General features: G+C 36.4%; 1 protein-coding gene across 1 annotated transcript; it reads right to left on the bottom strand.

Moving 5' to 3' along the window:
* Positions 1-254: 254 nt before the first annotated feature.
* Positions 255-19,452, bottom strand: LOC132598490 (N-terminal acetyltransferase A complex auxiliary subunit NAA15-like). The gene is made up of 26 exons (XM_060311405.1): positions 19,295-19,452; positions 15,820-15,898; positions 14,010-14,092; positions 13,740-13,889; positions 12,781-12,896; positions 11,887-11,992; positions 10,971-11,042; positions 10,744-10,859; positions 7,874-8,006; positions 6,779-6,856; positions 6,646-6,699; positions 6,476-6,546; positions 5,638-5,692; positions 5,447-5,542; positions 4,690-4,818; positions 4,486-4,568; positions 4,173-4,403; positions 3,768-3,900; positions 3,583-3,690; positions 3,059-3,190; positions 2,774-2,830; positions 2,504-2,601; positions 2,329-2,387; positions 2,124-2,235; positions 1,909-2,009; positions 255-1,105 (listed from the first exon to the last, which is right to left on the bottom strand). Exons 1-26 carry the CDS (start codon positions 19,343-19,345, stop codon positions 888-890), a joined length of 2,721 nt encoding a protein of 906 aa, XP_060167388.1. The 5' UTR covers positions 19,346-19,452; the 3' UTR covers positions 255-887.
* Between the last annotated feature and the right edge of the window lie 1,879 nt (positions 19,453-21,331).

Here is a 21,331-nt window from a genome sequence, read left to right as displayed (position 1 = left end):
TCCCCGTGGGGTCCTTGGTACTAAGAAAACAAGAATTATGTCCACCTTTTTAACTTATAGTCATATACTGCTCTCATTGTATTCCCTTCAAGCTAAACTTCATCAAAGCTCAGTTCGGCTGCTAAATTGAACTACGATTTTAGAGTAAAGCGTTTATGAGACTAGAGTACAGAAATACTTATTTCCTTTATACTACAGAAAGTATATATTTATAAGGCTTACAGAAGATAAATTTGACACATCTCAAAACAACAAATCCGGAAGTAAGCACATTACTTTAGCTTTAGGAAAGAAAATATCAAACGGAAAAATCAATTGGAAAAAACTTGAAAACAAAAAATAAAGGAAACCTCGGTCTAGTTAAAGCTTCAATAGGTAGACATCGACTGGTTCAATAAATCATGGAACATCATTACTGCGTTTGTACATAAAATAATGCTTTGACAAAACTGAAATACACACGCCTTTGCCGTCGTCTAGCTTGGCGTATTGTTCTATGCTAGTGGTATACAAGATCCACTCTTGAACAGATTCCAGAGAGCTCACTTCGATCTCTAAGTTGTTGAAATCGAGTTGCACTATGCCAAGAAACTCTCTTTCTGGTACCTGACCATACCCTGAGCAACCAGAGAATGCTATACCATCATAACAAATCAGATCAAATATACACAGAATCCAAGAAAATTGAATCCAGGGGAGGAGAAGTGCTGCAAAAGGAAGTCAATCTGAAAGCAAGAAATCATCGCATCTCACAGTCCTGTGCGGCCTTATATATTCCACTTCAACCTTCCCATTGTTGTACGAGTACGCTCGGAGGTTAGACGTGTGGCTTAAATTAGCTTCTCCAGTACTCTTGTGGACAACTTACTTCAGCATGAAATATACAATTAGATGTGTAGATCCTTCAGTGCATCCAGCTTATCTACTTTCCCATTTGATGAAGGCAAAGCAGAATTTTCAACAGTATTCAAGTTGTTCAAGTTGACGACTCCATTTTCAGGGGTTTTCTGTGTCTGATGGTAAGCTGAACTTGTAGCAACTGAGCTACGAATGCCTTCAAAATAAGTTGAGAACGGGAAGTATTCGGCACAGCGCGCTTTCCATCCTGCACGAGCGCACCAAACACATCACTCTCAAGAAAATTCTCAATTATCAAGTACAATTGTTTGTCAAAGACGTATAAGGATTTTGGGTCTCCATTTTGCTAAAAATTGTCAGCACATAGGTAAGTAACATAGCTGAACTATCACATCAGGACCCATACACCCTAATATAAAAGTCATGAAAACCATGGTTCAAATTAGTGCCTTGCATTAACTCATGCTGCGAACATTAGGAGAAATAAGAATATGAGCAGTTAAGTGCTAAATGTCTATCGTCAACGGTGCATGTCCCATCTGACAGAGGAAGGACTAATTTGAACTCTACTCTACCTTTATTAAAGAACCATAAAGAAAATCTTGTTATTAAAAAAATAGATGAATCGGAACTGAGCAAAAAAAGGAAACACTCCATTTCTAAAATTAAGCAGTTTGACATGGAGTGTATGGCTTTTTAAGCCACAAAGGTGTATTGGTCAGAAACTGAAACAAAATGATATGTACACATTTCTTATCTTCTAACAGCACGCATGATTTTTTAGTTTTGAACAACTATGGTGTCCAGGCCAGCTTGAGCACCTCGACTTTCCACGGGATACCTGTCACCTCCCACCAGCAACAGGTACCAAGTAACTCTGTCCACCAAGGCTCGAACAGGTGGGAAGAAATCACCTAGTGGTTTGCCTCTGCTGGGATTTGAACCTGAGACCTCATGGTGCTCAACCCACTTCATTGACCACTGGGCCACACCCTTGGGTGCAAGAATCAAAACAGCATGAGATGGCAAAGAACAGAACAGAGCACTTACTCAATGCGGCATCATGGTCATTCAAGGTTTTCTCCAGGAGTTTGTGAAGTGAAATGCAGTCTTTCAGTGTCCATGTCCTAACAGCTCCTTGTACTCCTCCACTAATTGGGAGAAAAGTTAAAACAGAACCCTTAAAAGTTTTTTAACATATATAGTGAGACATTATTAGCAATCTGATAGACTGCTAATCTAGGTTCATTACTACAAATCCTTACATAGAAACAAGATCATTCACCCAGTCTTCAATTAACTTGACAGCCGCAGCCTTCCTGGTTGGTTCCAAGACATACATCAACTCAGCCACTGCTGCCCTGTGCATCAATGATTCTGCACACGTATAACAACAAAGAAAATCATACTTAGGAACAAGAAACTGGACAAAATATGTGAAATCCATTAAAATGGCAGTTGAAAATGGACCTTTATGCTTTTCAAGGAAAACGGTGTTTGCCTCAATTAGAGATTTCTCGTGCAACTGACTGAAAACAACAGACACAAATAGGTACCTCAGTCTAATATCAAGGATAAATCATTGTGTGATATATCAATATCTAAAACGTTAAAGATAGATGGAAAGTGGATGATTCAAAGGAACCTAAAGGTAGGTCGCTCGACTTCTAAGACACGCCACACAAGTTTTTCGGTCTCGGTTACTGGCGAAGGCAACCCTCCTACTTTATGGAAGAATTTTATCTGCAACAAATCACATTCTATATCAAGAAAGGGGTATATAGTCCTCAGAGTTGCAAAGAGTTCAGCAACAATTTGAACCCAGTGCAAAGAAACAGTTGAAGAGGCAAACAAACATAATCTACACTACTGCAGAAAAAAATTATTCAAAAGTCTTGAAACAAGATAAATATACCAAGCAGAGATGAGATTTTGGATTTTCTGCATCCAACCTCAGTAGATGCTTTACAGCCTGGAGATCAAAGAGTAATGTTTATCAATGGTCATACAGAAGGAAAAGGATAACTCTCTTTTTATAAGGAGAAAGAAAAGGATGGCAATTCAAGCAGTTGCTTAAAATGCCCAAGAGCCAACATAGATACACCATACAATGATACAAAAATGATATATGAATGGATAAAAATTTGAGCAAAAGGAAAGAGGAATTTTTCTAAAACTGTTGAATTATGAAGGAACTAACCTGCAAGGCAAGCAAGATTTTCTGTTTCCTCATGTTTACTTCAAAGGACAGTAAATGCGTCTCCAAGCAATCAGACGAGTGCTTAAGTAGCAGCTTCAGGTACTTTGTAGCCTCGGCTAGAGGATCTTCAATCTGATGTTTTCTCCATTGAGAAGATTTTATTCAATCAAAATATGAAAAATTTGGAATAGCCTCAAATTAATAAAGTTCCTTTTCCCCCATTTTATTGGACACACTTGTTTTCTGGAATAGACTCCAAATGTCTGACACGACCTCATAGATTTAAGATGGTGACCACTCAAAGTTTCATGAACTAAATTTCCATCAGAAGTACAAATTCAACTGGTGATAGAGATATCCCTCAGCACACTAGACTCGATATAAAATCAATTCTAGTGTCTTCTAGCATCACTAGGGTCATACAGTACTACTAGCCAAATGTGCATATATCATACAAGAGGTTATGAAGCCCAAATTCACCATACTTACCAAGATGTGACAGCAAGACAGAAACAAAATAATACCTGAACCAATTTTTCACCATATGGATCAGGATCCACAGGCTTCACCTGGCGCTTCCCTGATTTCGCAACACTAGTGGAACTTGATTCCTCATTTTTAACTTCTGCATCCTAAAACCATGCAATAGACTAAGTCACTTCATGCTAAGTTAATTTTTCAAAAGCAATACAGAAGCAACTTTAAGTACTTTCTTAGCTCGGGCCTCTGCTTTCCTCAATTTTTGCCTTAATTTCTTTTTCTGTGAGGGAGGCAACTTAGACATCTCGTCATTTTCTTCAGCGGCTGACTTTGGAGGACAATCATACAGCCTCAGGTAGCATCTGATTTATAAGCAAAAGGATGCCCAAGGAAACATAAAAATCTTCAGTCACAAAAACGTTTGGTAAGATAGCCGACAATCTAGGACAAACATAGATATTAAGCAGAATTGTTCACAAATGTCTTTTCTAGATACAGTAATACTTAACTAGTTTCAACAGAAAATAAAAAAAAACAAATCAGTAAAGGTTAATAACAGCAGAAAAATAAATAGAATCCAAGGTTCCTGAAGATCCCAAACATTTTAACAATTTTAGCAAGTCAAAATAAATACCTGATAGCACCACTTGCTGCTTTGCGAAAATAAGCATGTGAATGTAACCGATCTTGAAATTTCAGCATTTCAACATACATGCGTAGTGTCATTTTCCTTAAGCAATAAGAGTGAAAATCAAATTGGTCCTCCATGATATCTGCATAATGTTTTTCCACAGCCAGAAATTTCTTTAAGGCCCGTCCAAGCTCGCCTTGGCGCAGATAACTTTCCCCAGATGCCAGTTCATACCTTTTCAAATTTTTAAAACAATAGCTGCTAAAAGGATCCCAAAACCAAGCAGATCATGATCAAGCTCAGCGAAGAGACTTACCACATGCACTGCATATCGTAAAGGTTGTTCTGTTGATCCCCTTCTTTTGTGAATAATAAAGCAGTCTTTTCAGCTAACGCCATCTTCAAATATGTCCAGTGTAAGCCATAAAAAAATCAAAAGACAATTCATAGGCATTGAAAGTTACCAGCAAAAGTTAAGATATTTTATTAAAGATCAAAGAAAACGAACAAATCTTTGTACCTGATCGGCCTGAAGCATACGCTTAACACATTCACTGTTAACATAGCGATCTGCAAGATCCATACACCTGGCTTCATCGGCCAATGCAGCAGCAGCTGTGAAGTCACCACTATGCTTTAATATGCGGCTCTGAGTTGGAGAGAACCAAAGAAAAGTTACATACATTACAAAAGTAAAAGATTAGACCAACATATGCCAAGTTCATTCAGGAACCAAGATTCATGTCTCTAGAAATATGTGCATACAATTTGAGAGGCCTGAAAACAGTAGAAGATCCCTTGATAAACTAGCAATAGATAGTGTGGATTTGAACGGTTTTTTGATCAATGTAATACTTATGCTGCTCAAGTTTGACAACCAGAGAAGAGAGATTTTTTGGTTAAAATAAAAATCAATCCACCAACTACACCTCAATCCCCAACTAGTAGGGCCGTGGTGATGAATCCTCTATATCCATTCTCTGCCCGGACCCATCAAACAAAAACACACAATTTAAGATGCAAATACAGATAATTAATTTTTGAAAAGCTCTTAGTTACCATTTCAAAAAAAAAAAAAAAAAACTCTAATAGCAGACTTTACTTTTCACTACATTTTGAAAATTGGAAGTGCAGTACCACAAGAAACAATTTCCAGCAAGGTGAACCAAGCAGGGATATCGCCAAATATTAAAGTCAACAAACAAATGGTAAAGGCAAAAGAAACAAATAATGAAAGATTCACAAGTATTTTGATATGGATAGATGAGCAAATCTACCTTGACACAGTATAAATCTATGACTGTAGGAGTATGTTCTATTGCCTCATCAATTTTTACAAGAGCAATGTCATACTGTCCACATTTGTCATAATGCTGCAGCAAGAATGTTTTTTATCAATTAGGAAGGTGAAAGGAAACAAAGAAAAGGACATGAAACCCTGAATATTTATTGAAGACTGTGAGCAAACCTGAGCCAAATAGAACAAAATCCACATAAGTGTTGAAGGGGGCTCTTTTCCCTCACTGCAGCATGGACCATAATGTTACATGCAGAAGTGTAAAATAGAACATCAAAATTTAAAATAAGAAAAATAAAAAAGCTGAACCAAAGTCTACAGAAATCATAGCATCAAGGTAGGCACTGATTACACCTCATACAAATTATAAGACATCAATCCCCTTAAGCTTATATATTAATGGAATCCAAGAGCATCTAGGTTGATTGCTAATAGCGACTGAGAGTATGATATGGGATTAAAAATCAAAATAATCAGGCGGGAAAAGGGCAAATAGTAGCTCCTTAAAGTTCCCTTCTTGAAGTTGTATAAACAAACAGACGTGCGAGATCAGCTTTCGTGTGGAACTTCTATATTATTTTTTTGAGAATGAAATATGTAGATAATCTTTGACTATGTGAATTACGTTGTTCTGATGTGGAAACTCTATAATGAAACAGGTATCTTTATCATGAGAATCACCTTGAGTATGGTGATTGAAGTTTAAAACAAACAAAATAATAAACATATAACCATATATACGGAAGCATAAATATAATCTCTCAACCTCAAACTAGCAAAATACAAATTTATTTGGTAAAATAAGAAAGTAACCTGAATGTACCTGGTAACGTATATAACTAGTAACTGTCAAAATCTAAAGTGGTCTCAAGAAGGTCAAGGTAGTGCAAGAAGAAAAGAAAATGAGATCTTCTTACTGATCTAACATGGTAAAGGAGGCAAAATAAATAATAAATCAGCTCATGACAAAGGTTTGTTAAAGTTTGGCCAGCAGCATGACTCCACTAACCTCTCGGGATATCCACCAGTAGTCTTAATTGACTGCTCCAACCTCAGAACCAATTCCCCTAGAATATTGGCCTGTAACACATATGCAAATAATTACAAACACCAAAAATATGCAGGACATAATATACCCATGCAATCTGATACGATACATGAACGAACATTTGAGCTAACCTTGCCAGGGTGATTGTACAGTGGATAAAGATCAGAGAACAAGGAAGGAACACCCTAGATTTCATCACCATGAAACAAGTCAGCTTAGATCAAAAGACCAAGGAAACCAGAAAGGGTGTTAGTATATAAGTACTTTTGCCAAAAGAGGTCGAACATAATTTTCAGCTGCTTCCCGAAACTTGCCATCTCTAAGAAAATCAAGTGGAATTCTCTGAAAGAGACAAGAAAAGAAAGTTCACTGTGGATACATATCATATTTCCGCAAGATAGCAAAAGGTAAGAATGGTGATAGAATAGTAATAAAATGTTTACATTTCAAGATTGATGGCAGCTTGTACTTTTAGCAATTAAAAAGAAGGGAAAAGGGTCAAAAATACCCCTCCCGTCATTAAAGTTTTCAAATATACCCGTGTCTTAGCGGAAATCCTCAAGATAACCCAATTTCATTTTTAAATCGCTCCATTTAAACCCGACCCAACTAAATAAAAACCCATATGGGTTACCCGCTCCTGTGCCTACTGGCTCCAAATTTAGGACTCCGGAACAAATTGGCCGCATATGGGTTTTTTATGTAGTTGGGTCGGGATTAAATGGAGCGGGTCTAAAAATGAAATCGGGTTATTTTGGGGGATTTGGGGGAGGGGTATTTGAAAACTTTAATGACGGGAGGGGTATTTTTGACCCAAATTTATAACGGAGGATATTTTTAACCCTTTTTCCAAAGTAGAGGGGAAATACCCTTTTCCCTAAAAAGAATGAAAAGTCAATTCGGGCTTAGTTCAAGTGGCAAAGGATGAGGGACTTGTGACTTAGGTCACAAGCTCGAGCCCTCCACCATGCGAACTAAGCTTGATATTTAAGTGGAGAAGGATAGAGGGACGTGCCCGTTATCCCGGAGTTCCGAAGGCTGTGGTTGGTCCAAAGAGTTGGCCCCTGACCTTTCTTTTTAAATACCAACAAAAAGAATTAAAAGTCAACTCTATCAAGAGAGATTATAGCTTATAAGGTCCAGAAAGTCAACAACGCAAGGTAACTAAATCAGCCATCTAAAATTACAGTACTTTGCTGAAGGCAGATAATTATGGAATTTTCTGAAAACAAATCGACAGGATACGGGTAAGAAAGATAGCCACTGCCCAACAATCATAGGCAATGCGATCAATTCAAACATTATTGGACAACGAGACAGCTATTATCCTGACAGTAGGAAGGATAAGGCATGCATTACCTTTACAGCAGATGATCTACTATATTGCTGGGCAAGTGACTTGTACAAAGCTTCGAGCCTATCAATTTCATCAGAACTATACTGTCCGTTTTCAGAATATAGTCCCAGACATCTTTGTAGCCCCTCGTAGTATCTGAAAGTTAGAGAAAGTATATATTACATGTATAGTTTGTACATCAGCTTTGAACCGAGACTAGCTAACATCTACGTCCATTCATAGTTGAGGGAAAGGTCACAACAACAAGAAAGGCACATGCATGAGATTAAGCAAAACAGACAAAGTAAGGGCAGCGGCAAGGGCATTAGAAAGTAGAACTAATTACATGAAGCATTACTCCGGATTCTAAGGGTTTAGGAAGGAAGAAAGGAAGAGAAAGGAATGCAAAATTAGCTACTTTTCCTTCTGTTTTACGTCACTCGGTTTCTAACGGCGCAGATCTAGAAGGTGGATTCATCATCACATATATCTAGAATCTGGGATATGGCAAATAATACATAAGAAAAATATATTTGACAATTAGAAGTCAAGGGAAGAACACAAATTTTAGTCCGACTACACACCTAAATTCTGTGGGGGTTCTATTATCCCCTTGTCTTTTGTTTGAAATGCATCCTTGACCTACTTACACAACAAACATCATTATATGCTTGGTAGGTGGTAGACATGTGCTGCCACGTGCCAAATTCCAAAAAAGAAAAAAAGGCAATTTTTCTAAATTAACCGAACCCACACTCCCAACCCCACCCCCTCCTCTTTCTTAAAATGGCATTTGAGAACCTTTCTTCATCTCCACTTCTCCCTTCACACACCTTGTACGCGTCCAGCATCCCACCCTTTTCCTCGTGTACAATGCATAAATATCCGACACATATTTGGCTTTTAACAAATATCTGATTATAATTCTACTGGTAGATAAAAAAAGAGAGGATTAAATCAGTCAATTCATATGGGTTCGCCAGAGAGGTCGGTGTTGCTTTTAAGCTGGTTAGGTGGTCTTCAATGGCGAAAGGCTAGTGGAGATATGAGGGAGAGGAGTTGGTGTATGAATTAAAAATTTAAAGGCTAGATCTGTCAAAATGGTCTATGCTAGCGAAGAGGTTGAATGGGACGAATATGGTGAAAGATATAAGAGTGTGGTGGCTCGGTTGTAAAGAGCTGTGAAGATTGGACAGCGGTGTTGCTTATTGAGTGATGAATGGCGCAATGGGTCTTGTATTATGTATTTGTTGAAGAAGATTGCGAATGGCTTGAGGAATGTGGTCCGGTGGTGGTACTCTTTTTTTTTTTGGGTGAAAAGGCGGAGAGTTTACATGGTTCTTAGGCGTGAAAGGGGAGGGATGGTGGGTATTCTAAGTCAAGGACGATTTGCAATTTTAGAATGATATATTTCTGGTGAAAATTAACGGGTTGGAGAAGAAAGGAAAAAATTTAAAGAAATGAAGAGAAAAAGTTTTAAAAATAAAAATAAAAAAACTAAAGTAAATAAGATATACTTTTTGAAAAAAAATGCTGCAAAAAATAAATTTTCAACTTTTCCTTTCATCTTACACCTTTCTACACAGTGCAAACACTGGAGCATGCGAAAAAAGGTGGTATTAGTACCACTTCTAACTAGTTTAAGAGGGGTAACAGAAGCCTCGCAAAGTTGAGGTGTGTAAGTTGGAAAACGAGAAAAGTTAAGAGGGGTATTCATATATATCCCTTTAGTCAACAATGTAATTTAACTCTACTCTATTTAATTAAGTTGAATGACCAATGATTATCGTGTAATTAAGACTTGATTTTTATTCCTAATTAATGGAAAAGTCATGGTTTACAAGTCACTAAACTTCATTGACGAGGCGCTAAGATGCACTTGCATCATAAGAGGCCCCAACACGGATACGACAGCATTTTTTGAGCAAATCCAAGTAACATAGCTTCTTTTACCTTGTTACAACAACAATGTAAGGCATAAAGTTTCAAACAAACCTGAGGTACCAGGAAAAGAGCACTCCTGCCCTTAATTTTTTTAATATAAATAAATTCCAAAATATAAATAGCTCTCACACTCCTAACAGCTCATTAATTGAACCAGCATACGTGTATAACTCCAAGGCAACTTGAAATGAAAAAGAGAAAATAGCCATATAACAGGTGTGAGGTGTCATTAACACATTCTTTGGAAACTGAACCTTCTATCATTATGTGGTACAACCCTTCCGAATTATCTTGGTTACTGTTGATCTCCACTTAAAAGGGACAAAAAGAAACAAGACAAACCAAACCCTTTGAAAGGAAGTAAGCAAAGATGACATGACATATACAAAACATGAAAACTCGTTTCTTTTTATCGTTGTGCATTAAACAGCAGAAAATTAATTTCTGAAAATTCGCATCTTCTACTCATCAGAACTTACAGGAAAGAGAACCACACTGAATACTGATGTATCACCAAGCAACGATCTATTCCTAGTATAATATAAGAGATAAGATATGCACATATAGAAAAATATAGTTTAACTGCAAATGATCTCTATTATATACTCCCTCTGTTTCATAATAAGTGGTGATTTTAGCTTGGGCACACCCCTTAAGAAAACTACTCACTCCTAGAAAGGAAGAAGTGTTTTTACTTACCCTTAATCAGATGCCTTGAAAAAGAAGTAACTCTTAAAAGGTTTCTTGGTTATGTAAAACTCCACTTGTTTCAATAAGGCTAAATTGGAAGAAATCAATTAATGCCTTCTTGATTTTGTGAAACACCACTTATTTTGAAACAAAAGGAAAAAGTAAAAACACCGCTTATTATGAAACGGAGGGAGTAATATATAAAGGATTATAGTACGTCACAGTATTTTTTGACAAATTAACTGAGATAATAGTGCACCTGTAATTGTCAGGATTCATTGAGAGCAGCACTCTGAACAATCTTTCACCTTCTTCAAAGCGGCGAAGCTTCAAAAGAAGTGAAACCTCTTGCTCCTTGTAGCCCAATTTGTCAAACTGTAGTGGCATAATAAAATCAATATTCAGGAGTAAATTCAAACAAATTTCTGGAGAACAGCATAATATGAACTTACAATCTTCGAAAGTTGATAGGGGATATGAACTTACAATCTTAGACTCTTTCTTGTGCAACTCTTCAAGGGCCCTCTCAAGAAAACCACATTCCTCTAGCAGAGAGACCTGAAACAGTTGATAACCAGGACAAATTGAAGTTTTCAGAATAAAAAGAATATAATCATTAAGGCATTGGTAACAAAATGCTCCAAAAACAAAATTATTCATCAGGCTAACTTGCTAATTGCATAAATCACCACATAAAGAAGCAATTTGTTTCACATACTGAAGAGTTGAAAAGCAATTAAATTTTAATTGAGACAAGACCACTGAAGTCTCATACAAATAAGCATAACCTGATGGCAACTAGCTCAAACACAAATTCTAACCACTTATATACTCAAGCAGGACGCTTCCAATCAGAAAGATCTTAGAAATTTAGGTCTGTGTGGGCAGTTAAGCAACTGAATCAATTTGCAAGTTTAAATTCATAGGTACACAGCTTTTATCCAAAAACACTTTCCAGGATCCAAGCGTTTTTCAGGTTTCTCTGAACAGAACTACATTAGAGGCAAGGAAACAACCATTTTCCGGAGTCAGTTTATAATTATCAATTATGTATCTCAGAGTCATGCTTTCTGAATGCATTGCTAAACTAGCACAACGTGCCAAACTAAAAAGAATCAGATGGGTTTGTTGCAAGAAAACTTTCAGCATGCTGACAGTATGGCGCTGGAAAGCAGCATTTCCAAAAACTACTCTCATGCGATTCCAGTTCATTTTGGGCAATAATAAAATTAAAATAAATGAGTATTACTGGAAATTTCAACCCTCAAGTACAAAACCTAAGTGGGTATCACGCAACTGTCACTGCACTCATCAAACACAGTTCCCAAATAAATGAAAAATGGAAAACAGAAAACAAAATACTCCGAAGCATGCAATAAATATTCCCAGCAGCGAGTGTTACCTTATACAGAAGCATCTCCCCATGTTCACAACGTTCATTTTCTGGAGGATAATCATCTTCAAGAGTCCCTTCATATGCCTCAAGGATATCAACAGCTTTTGACCCACTAACATACAACAAAGTGAAATGAAGATTGATGTTTGAAGTCATAAAAAGCAAAAAATTGTCATTCAACAGTCTATCAGAAACAAAAAGAGAAAGTACCATTATCACCAGCATGTGACAATTTTATGTAACTAAGCATATACGGGCAAATGAACAACTGGAGATTACATGAAAGAAGAGCCTAACTTCGACTCTTGCGATGCCACCCAGCATTTTTTAATAGTTTCTTTTACAAGAGGCTCGTTATTTTTTTGAGAAAGGTAACAGTTGTAAGAGGCTCGTTATTACTAGAAAATTATGCCATTCGTGTTTAGAAACTCCAAACACTGACAGCATAACAAGGACAAAAGACAGGCATCTTCAAATTTCGCAAGACCTAAGAGCTGACACTTTTGTTCTACTGAAGTAAGCAGATATTACAGCCTTTGATCCTGTACGCACAACCAACACAAGAGCCCCCCTCTTCTCTTCATTTACATTCTAAAAGCTGGCAATCTAATTAAACATTCGCAATTTTTACTATGGCCCACAACCATTGTAATAAAAAGAAAGACAAAAACTAAGGAATCAGATCAACTGCCAGACCAGTCATACTCTATTCGCATACAAACTAAACCAAATTCCCCAATATGGATATCCAACGTCCTATACATAGAACCACCACGTAATGCAGCAGCTCTGCAACTCCTCAACTAGATTTGTATCAGGCATCAAAAATAGAGAAACACCAGGAGATAAACACACATCTACCAATTGTACTACTATTTCTACAATAGTAGAGTAAGTTACTTGGAGTTCAAATGATGAGACACAGCAAAGCCAATCCAATTCATGCGATGATTTGGCTTCAGAGTGAGCAATTGCTGTCTCGTTTCAACAAAACCTGACAAGTCACGCATTTGTGCCTGTAGAGAATATTTACCAACCCATAAGTTTGGACAAAGAAGAAAAGCACGCTAAGAAAATGAAAAGGAAACACAATGAACATGACAAAGGTAAAATAAATGAGCTGCTACATTTTAGAAGATTAGCTTTTGGTGACCACTCTACCGAAATTTGTAGATGATAATCATGCAAGAAGCGATTTGACATAGAAAATAATGAATGATGATACCAAGCACCTGGAGTAATTAAAGGAGTCATTACATAACTTAGGAGGAACCTTTAACGCGGGGTTGCACCTTAATATAGAATGTCATAAATTACTGGGATCATCAGAATTCAGAACATAAAAAAGAAGCCTTAAGCAAGCAATCGAAAATAATAAACCACAGGAATGTCATGTGAAATACAGTACAACTTTAAGCACAGAAACAAGAAAAAGGAGTTGCAGGATTGCTACAAACATGATGATTTTACAAGCATAAGCAACCCCATCCATCAGTAAAGGGTGTACAGTGACAGTGTCATCCAATACTCCAGATACACATCAGCAACGAGGCAATAACGATGAATGTGCTTCAGTTGTACGTGTAGCTCAAAAAACAATCAAGAGATAAAGTTTCAGCAGAAACCATGACCAACTCTTTTTACACCTCTTTTTACATGAAAACTACTTAAGTAATCTGATGACTTACTCATTACGGAGCAGCTATCTAACAACAGTTAAAGAGACATGATTGAGACGCAGCCCAACTCTAATCTTTAGCAACCCATCAGATGATGCTGACTGATGAGCCTAAATGAAAAACATTTTAAGTGCAAGGCAAACACTCAGAAAAAGAAGAATGTTGTTAAAAGAGTCCCACCTGTAAAAGGGATAGGTCACGTAATATCTCAATGTTGTCAGGATCAATTCTAAGGGCATTGCGATAGCACTTAATTGCTTCTCGGTACTCTCTATCTGACCGGTATAGGAGACCATAAACATGCCAACAAACATGACTCTTAAGGTCATTCTGCAAAGAGAGAAGCGCAGTTAACCCTGATATACATAAACAAAAGGACAATAGAAGTTAAAACACTTGGACCTTTTCATTCCTAAGAGATAGGAAAAGAGGAAAATAAATGAACTGCACCTTCAATCCAAGCCGGACAAGGTCATAAGCTTCTGATTTGCGGTCCACACAATTCAGTGTTAATCCTTTCATTGCTAGTGTTTCTGTAATCAGATCATTAAGTAAAATGACAGCATAATAACTAAGAAGGCTTCAGAAAGAGAGAACAGTCACTAAGATTCAAAAATACAAGAACTAGTGCTACTTTACTCGAGCTCAATCTCGATTATTTCACATCCAGCAGAAAACATGATCTGGAAGTGAGCTTGAACTACTGATTATAAGATTCAAAGAAAGTTTCGTTGGCATGTATATCGTCTACTGTTCATTTAAATTTTGTCATCCATCATACTTATCATGGAAAAGTAAGGTAGCCATCCTTCATCAATTTACAGATTACAAACTAACTTCTCACGGACCAATCAAGAATGGAAAGGCTTGTTATTCCGGTACAGGCGCACAGCCTTGCCAATTGGGTTCTAAACGCAGCTGAAAGCTTTTATCACAATAATCTGTTTCATTATCAGGCAAAATGATTAAACAGGACAAGCAGAGGTAGGCCGAAGAAGTATTAAGGAGAGGTGATTAGAACGGACATGGCGCACCTTCTGCGTACCGAGGACATGACCCTAGATAGGAGGATTCGGAGGTTGAGTATTAGGATAGAAGGTTAGTAGGTACTTGAGCGTTGTCTAGCTTCCTTACCAGTATTATTGTTATTACTTACCTACTATCTTATTCTTTGATTTTATTATTACCTGTTGTTTCCTTTGCTTCAGTTATCATATTATTTGTTGTTTCATTTCTCATTATTTTTAAAATGGCTTCTTCAATACTGTATTTTCTTTCCAAACCTGCTTTGATATGCTTTACTTGAGCCGAGGGTCTTCCGGAAACAGCCTCTCTACCTTCACAAGGTAGGGGTAAGGCCTGCGTACATACCACCCTCCCCAAACCCCACTTGTGAGATTGCACTGGGTATGTTGTTGTTGTTGTATCAATCAAAATGATTAAAAATGCACAAGCATTTAAAAGATGTTGTTGCTTCATTTTCAATAAAAATAAATAGTAAAAATGCAAAGAACATCTGTTTGAATGAAGAAATAGAAGAGTTGGTCATATCTTAATGCAAAAAAAGAGATCCAGAGAGCGGCTTCATCTCACACACTCAGCCTTTTGTTTTACTCTATAACTCCTCTTGACTAAGAAAACTAAGTTCACACGGGGTGCTCTGTCCCACTATAAGCAGCAATAACCAAAACTTCAGTGAGTAACATACTAGCCATGCAATCTCGAGCAAACCTTGACATAGTCCCAGCAGTACGGAATGAAGATTTTACTACAGCTAATTATGCAATTATTGGCTTCAACTAGACAATGACGAGGAGGCTCCTTATCAGGGGAAAAAGAGACAAGGAAGTGGAGGTTATTGCCTGTGTCCCTTCATCACCTTGATATCATAGAGGCAAGCAGAATAAGAGGAAACTGCAACAACAATGAAATATATTCTCCTGATAGGTGTTCTATATTTGTCAATGAAAGAAACTTGTTGCTTTCCCAGATAGTGATTCATATATCACTGCTTTCGGGCACTTCCACCACAAGAAGAATGTAATACTTCTTGAAGCAAGTAACTTAATCTAACAACCCTAACAAGATATCATTGGTTGTATAGTTGAAGTGCATGATGTATACATATAAAAAATATAAAAAGCAACCAAAGTGATTATTTCTGTCTAATAATCATGAATACGGAGCTCAAAATTTATGACTTTTAATCAAATGTGCACTGGGTATGTTGTTATTGTGCACCTCGTAGAATTGCATTTACCTCCATGGTCAGGAAATTTCTTGAGAATAGTGTCAGCAGCTTTCAGACCTTTCTTATACTGCTTTGTCTCATACGATTTCTGCCACAATTGAGAAATTCGGCTCCATATTAGACATACTTTGGCCAATCAGTAATCACGAAATTAGAAAGGAAAAAAAAGAAGGGGGAGGGGGGTTGGACAATGTCATATGTAATCTCATGTTAATTAGTCATTTAATCTAGTACAAAAAGGATTATCTGTCAAATCTTACTAAAGAAATAACTGGATTCAGGGCATGAGGAAAAGCAGCTACCTCTCGGTGTGAATTCTTTTTGATAGGTAAATATGACGTTTTTATCAATAGTACCACTAAGCTTGTGCAATGAAATTACACAGGAACCTTGCAAAAAATCAGTTCCTGTCTAGACTTTGGGAGGAAACTGATAAAATAGGCTACCTACATCATACACATTTTGCATTTCACCCCAAAATACCTAGAGAAAACCTAATAGTACAAAAAAGATTCTTTGTCAACTTACTATATGAAGCAAGTACTCCTTCCATCACAAAAAGAAAGTATGAGATAAAGAATCCAGATATTGGCATGAATTTTTTTTTTCTTTTGATAGGTAAAATAAAAAGTTCTATTGATCAAAAGTAGCGCTAGGCTTGTGCTATGAAATAACAACAGAAACCCTTGCAAAAAATCTGTCCCTATCTAGATTAACATGTGACGCTTAGAATAACTTTGGTCCTATTTTGTATCATATACAATTTGCATTTTACACCAAAATGTCAAAAGAGAAAACTAGTAGATTTTAGCTTGTGTATGTTCTCCTTTTTGCTCTTGAAACATTAGTGATTCTTTCCCTTCCAAAATAACTCACCAAATACAAGCAGATAATTTCTCCTTTATCAGATTTTCGGGGTGAATTTGGACAAGGTTCCTCAATTTGAAAATTAAGTTATTTTTTATAAGGATAAATAATTTAAGAAATAATTGATAGTAACTTTTTGCAAAAAAAAATTACATAGTTGAAAACTACATGCAAAACTGCTATCAGTCACATTTTTATAGTAGATATATTTAGAAATTATTGAAAAAGTTGGTGTCATCATTTTTATTGTTAGTTGTTCGAAAACGTTGGAGTTGTCAATATAAATTTTCTATATGTTTTTGAAAGGTATAAATGCTCTAAGATTCCGCTATATTCTAACCCAATTCATTCCAATGAAAATTTCTAACCCAATTCACATTTTTATACTAAATATTTGGAAATGATTGAAATAGTTGGTGGTGTAGTTGTTTGAAAAAGATAATCTCATCAATATAAATCCTCGATATGTTTTTGATAAGGTAGAAATGCTTTTTATATTAAGCTATATTCTAACTCAATTCATTCCAGTACTGGTAATTAGTGTGTTTACAGGGGTTCTCCAAAACAAGTAGTTTCTCTAAAATATCAAACTTATAACTGCCCGCACCTAATGTAAGTCTAAAAAATATCAATTAAAAGTCTTCCTTCATTTCTTAAACTTTGTGCCTAGTCAAACTATATCCACAAAAACTGAAACTAAGGGAGTAATACGGAAACAATAACCCAACACCCCTATCCAGACATCAAAATGGTTGCTTCCCAATTTTCTCCCTTGATTATGTGTCATCTCGTGTTGGAGGTGCAGTGCTTTTCCATTGGAACATCTTCTTTTCCATGCATCTAATTCTATGAATATAGCTAAGGTTTTCTATGTCCCCAATGCATTAGAGTCTGTAAAATTTTATCTTCATCACTTATATCGTGAATTGATCAAAATAGTCTATCGTTCTCTCTTTGATCTCTACTTTTGTTATCTTCCTTTTTTTTTTTTTGGGTGGGGGAAGGAGGGGGATAAGGTTGATCTCACTATCTCCTATCAGAACTTATTAAGAATATCCCTTAGTATACTTGGCTTCTCAAAAATTCAAAGACTTATTAAGAATATACTTTAATATATTTATAATTTAGCCAAGTAGTCCTCCTTCTACTCAGTAGTGCTAGCTAATACATTTCCCTTCTTCCCTCGCATCCCTAACTTTTCTTACAAGTTGTCTAAGACTTTAATCTGAGCTTAGTGTTTTCAAAGGCATTTTTTTGGGCGTCCGGGTTGAGGTGAAATAAAAACACAGTGAGAAGGACTAGCGGGCACAGGCATCATGGGCGTAAGTCTCAACCTTTCAGATATTCGCTTACGTAGGCTCGCCTTTTGGCGTTCATTTGGGGTGTAAGCCCAGAGCACTTCCCCAAATTGGAATCAAATTTGCTGAATAAGTCTTTTTCTTAAATTCTTAAAAGTTAACTCGTCGTAGATTCTCAAAATAAAAGAACTAAAATGTCAAGGCATTTTCTGATTGTTAGCCTGATTTCATTATCCTTTCTCTTTGTCGTTTGTTTCTGAGTAGCCAAATACTCTTTGGCTCTTTTGTTTCCAAAGCGCCAACTGCAAAGCAAGAGCTTTCCTACAATGCTTGCTCTGCTTCCACAATCTCTGTAAAACTCCTCATTCCACCATTATCCCTGTGGTTCTCGGCCTTTAGACACACCTAAAACTTCATTTATTACTCCCTCCATTCAAAATAAGTGTGTCCACTTAGCCTTTTTTTTCTGGTTCAAAATAAGTGTTCACTTACATAATCAAGAAGGAATAAACTTTCTTTTTTTCAAATTTGCCCTTATTTACTCAAGGCAATAAATAATCAAGAGTCTTATTAAATAAGGGTAGCTAGTCAAAATACCTATTTTTTTCTAAGATTTAGTATTTTCTTAAAGCGAGTATAAAAGGCTAAATGGACACTTATTTTGAATCAGAGAGAGTACTTCTTAATGCAAATTATCATTTCTCAGAGAGATAAAGGAGCATGATTTCGATAGGTTAAAAGTCATGAAATAGTCAATTTATCGTGAATCCTCGTAGTGATGACATGACTAGCCAGCAACAGCAGATATTCCAGCCACAAGTATTTGTCCAGAACAAAACCATCTCCAAAAGTAGCTGGCGCTAGTTCAAATTCACAATTACACTACAATTCCTAAATTCACATTGCAATCGTAATTAAATGAACAATAGATACAATTCATGCAACCGGCATATACAACAGTCAGTTAAGTAAATTAGCATAAAATCTAGGCTATTAACTAGAAGGAAGACAATGGAATTGAATAAAGTGAATACGACCAATAAATATCCATTGAAAAAATAGTTTTTTGTTTTTTTTTTGTTGAGAGAGGATCGAAAAACGTACAATTCCTACAATCAGCATTGCAATCATAATTTAATGGACAACATAAATAGATACTACAATTCATGCAACGGACATAGTACAAGAGTCAGTTAAGTAAATTAGCATGAAATCTAGGTTATTAACTGGCAGGTAGACAAAAAATACGGCCAAGAAACATCCATTGAAAAACAATTTTTTTTTTTTTTTTTTTTGGTGGAGAGAAAGGAACAACTTACAACGATGATTTTAAAGAGGTTGGCTTCTTTAGGAGGAAGCGAAGCCCCCATTTTTGAATAGCGAAGGTTCTAGAAAGATAGTGAGAGTGTTAAGGAAGGAAGATAGAGAGCGGAGATGGTGGCGTTTATCTGCTGCAACCCTACTGAGATATTAGTCAAATTGAAGCTTGAAGTCCCCAGGGGGTATTTCGGTAATTGAGTAATTTGCTTACATTCTTGGGGAAATTTGCAATTAAATTAGTTTATTTAGTTACTGAGTCTCGCTTGTTTTTATTAAGATTAAGAAGTCTGAATACATAAGTTGTTTCTAGATGGATACTAACTGATTGACTATTTATTTTTTAAATATATGAAGGTGCATAATATATTTATTATACATAATAAATATACAATTTAAATAAAAAAAATAAATATTAGAAAATAAATATAAACTTAATAAAATAAAAATATTATTTGATAAGAAAATAAAACACTTATGTTCACTAGGTTTTGGTGATGGTTGGTGCTAGCGGCTAGTAAAGGTGGTGGTTATAGTTGTGACAATGGAGGTGATTACTGTTGTAGTGACTAGCGCTATGGTGGTAGTTGGTTGTGATGGTGGAGTTGTTGATGTTAGTAATTGGCAGTGTTGGTGGTGGCGTCTGAAGAATGTGTGGTGACTGACACTGTTGTTGGTAGTAGTTGGTGGCGGTGCCAGTTATGATGGTAGAGGTGGTTAGTAATAAGGACTGGTTTGTAATGGTGGTAGTGGTGGCGGCTGAGCCATGGCGGTGGTGGTTATTGATTGTAACACTCCGTACCTTTAACCTAAGCTTTGACCATGATCCTAAACTTAGAAAACCAGATAAAGAATATGGGAATTTGGAATTTCCCTGTTCAGTTGTAAGATGGGGGTTTACGCCCATGAACAGTGACCGTATTTCAAGTCGTAAACTGGTACCAAAGATTTCTGAGCATCCTGGAAATTGACATTTGGAGGCTACATTGTTAAATACGGGTCGTATTTCAAAATACGGCCCGTATTTCAAAACGTATTTGGAATTTGGGAAAACTTACTTCATGAAAGTTGTAGATCTTTGAAATACCTTTCCAACGGTATATTATGAGGTTCAAACGGACATCTGTGCAAAAAGTTATGGCCATTTTACTGAAAAGACGCAGTGCAGTCCATACGGAATACGGACCGTATTTCAAAATACGGTTAGTATTTTGCTGGACGTAAAATTCAATTTTCCAGAACAGTATATATTCGTCCATATCAGTTCAAATCATTATTTTTCATTCCTTTAAGCCCTAGAACGACCTCCTACCCTCCTCCATCATCAAGAACACCAAGGTAAGCCTACTCTAATTATTCCAACTCAAGTCTAACATATACTCTAGTAATCTAATCAAGAAATCATCATTCCTAAACTAGGGTTTTCAAGAAAACTTATCTCAAGGTTCAAGAATTCAAGATTTTGGAAATCTTCTTTAAAGCTCAAGTCTTTAATTCAAGTTTTGGAGCGACTAAGGTATGTAGAGTTACTATCTACGTGTGGGAACATCATTGTTCTTCCCCACGCCTCATAATCCATAAATTATGATTCTTTGACCCTAGGTCCATGTCCATGATTATATTATGTATGAATTGTTGTAATTCCATCATTGAGTTCTTAATATTTCTTTATGATTATTAAGAATCTGTCCGTAATCTATGAAAAATCCATATATTTCATTCCATGGGTTCATACATGTTAGTTTATGATATATTATGCTATTTTCAAGAAAATACTATACATGTTTTACAAGTTCATGCAAGCAAGCTATAATTCATGATATCCATGTACAAGCAAGTTATATTCATGAAAACCATGGGCAGCAAGTGCCACTTATTTTACATGTTCAAGTTTTTGAGAGTTGCTTTAATTACCGAGGAAGGCTTCAGATAGCCTGAAACTACGTAGCCACCGTAGGATGAGGATCGCTCCACCCATGTCCCGGACGATCTCTCATAATGACTGGATCCTTTCATATTTTATTAAATCTCATGTTCCC

This window comes from Lycium barbarum, chromosome 1, assembly GCF_019175385.1.
Source record: "Lycium barbarum isolate Lr01 chromosome 1, ASM1917538v2, whole genome shotgun sequence".
NCBI classification, from domain to species: Eukaryota; Viridiplantae; Streptophyta; class Magnoliopsida; order Solanales; family Solanaceae; genus Lycium; species Lycium barbarum.
This window is presented reverse-complemented; position numbering and strand designations above follow the sequence as displayed.

Coding starts and splice junctions, on each gene's coding strand:
- LOC132598490 (XM_060311405.1), bottom strand. CDS start 19,345: ATGGGGGCTTCGCTTCCTCCTAAAGAAGCCAACCTCTTTAAAATCATC. Junction 2,388..2,503: donor GTCGAGCGACCTACCTTTAG/GTTCCTTTGAAT, acceptor TGTTGTTTTCAG/TCAGTTGCACGAGAAATCTC. Junction 2,236..2,328: donor TTTCCTTGAAAAGCATAAAG/GTCCATTTTCAA, acceptor ATACGTGTGCAG/AATCATTGATGCACAGGGCA.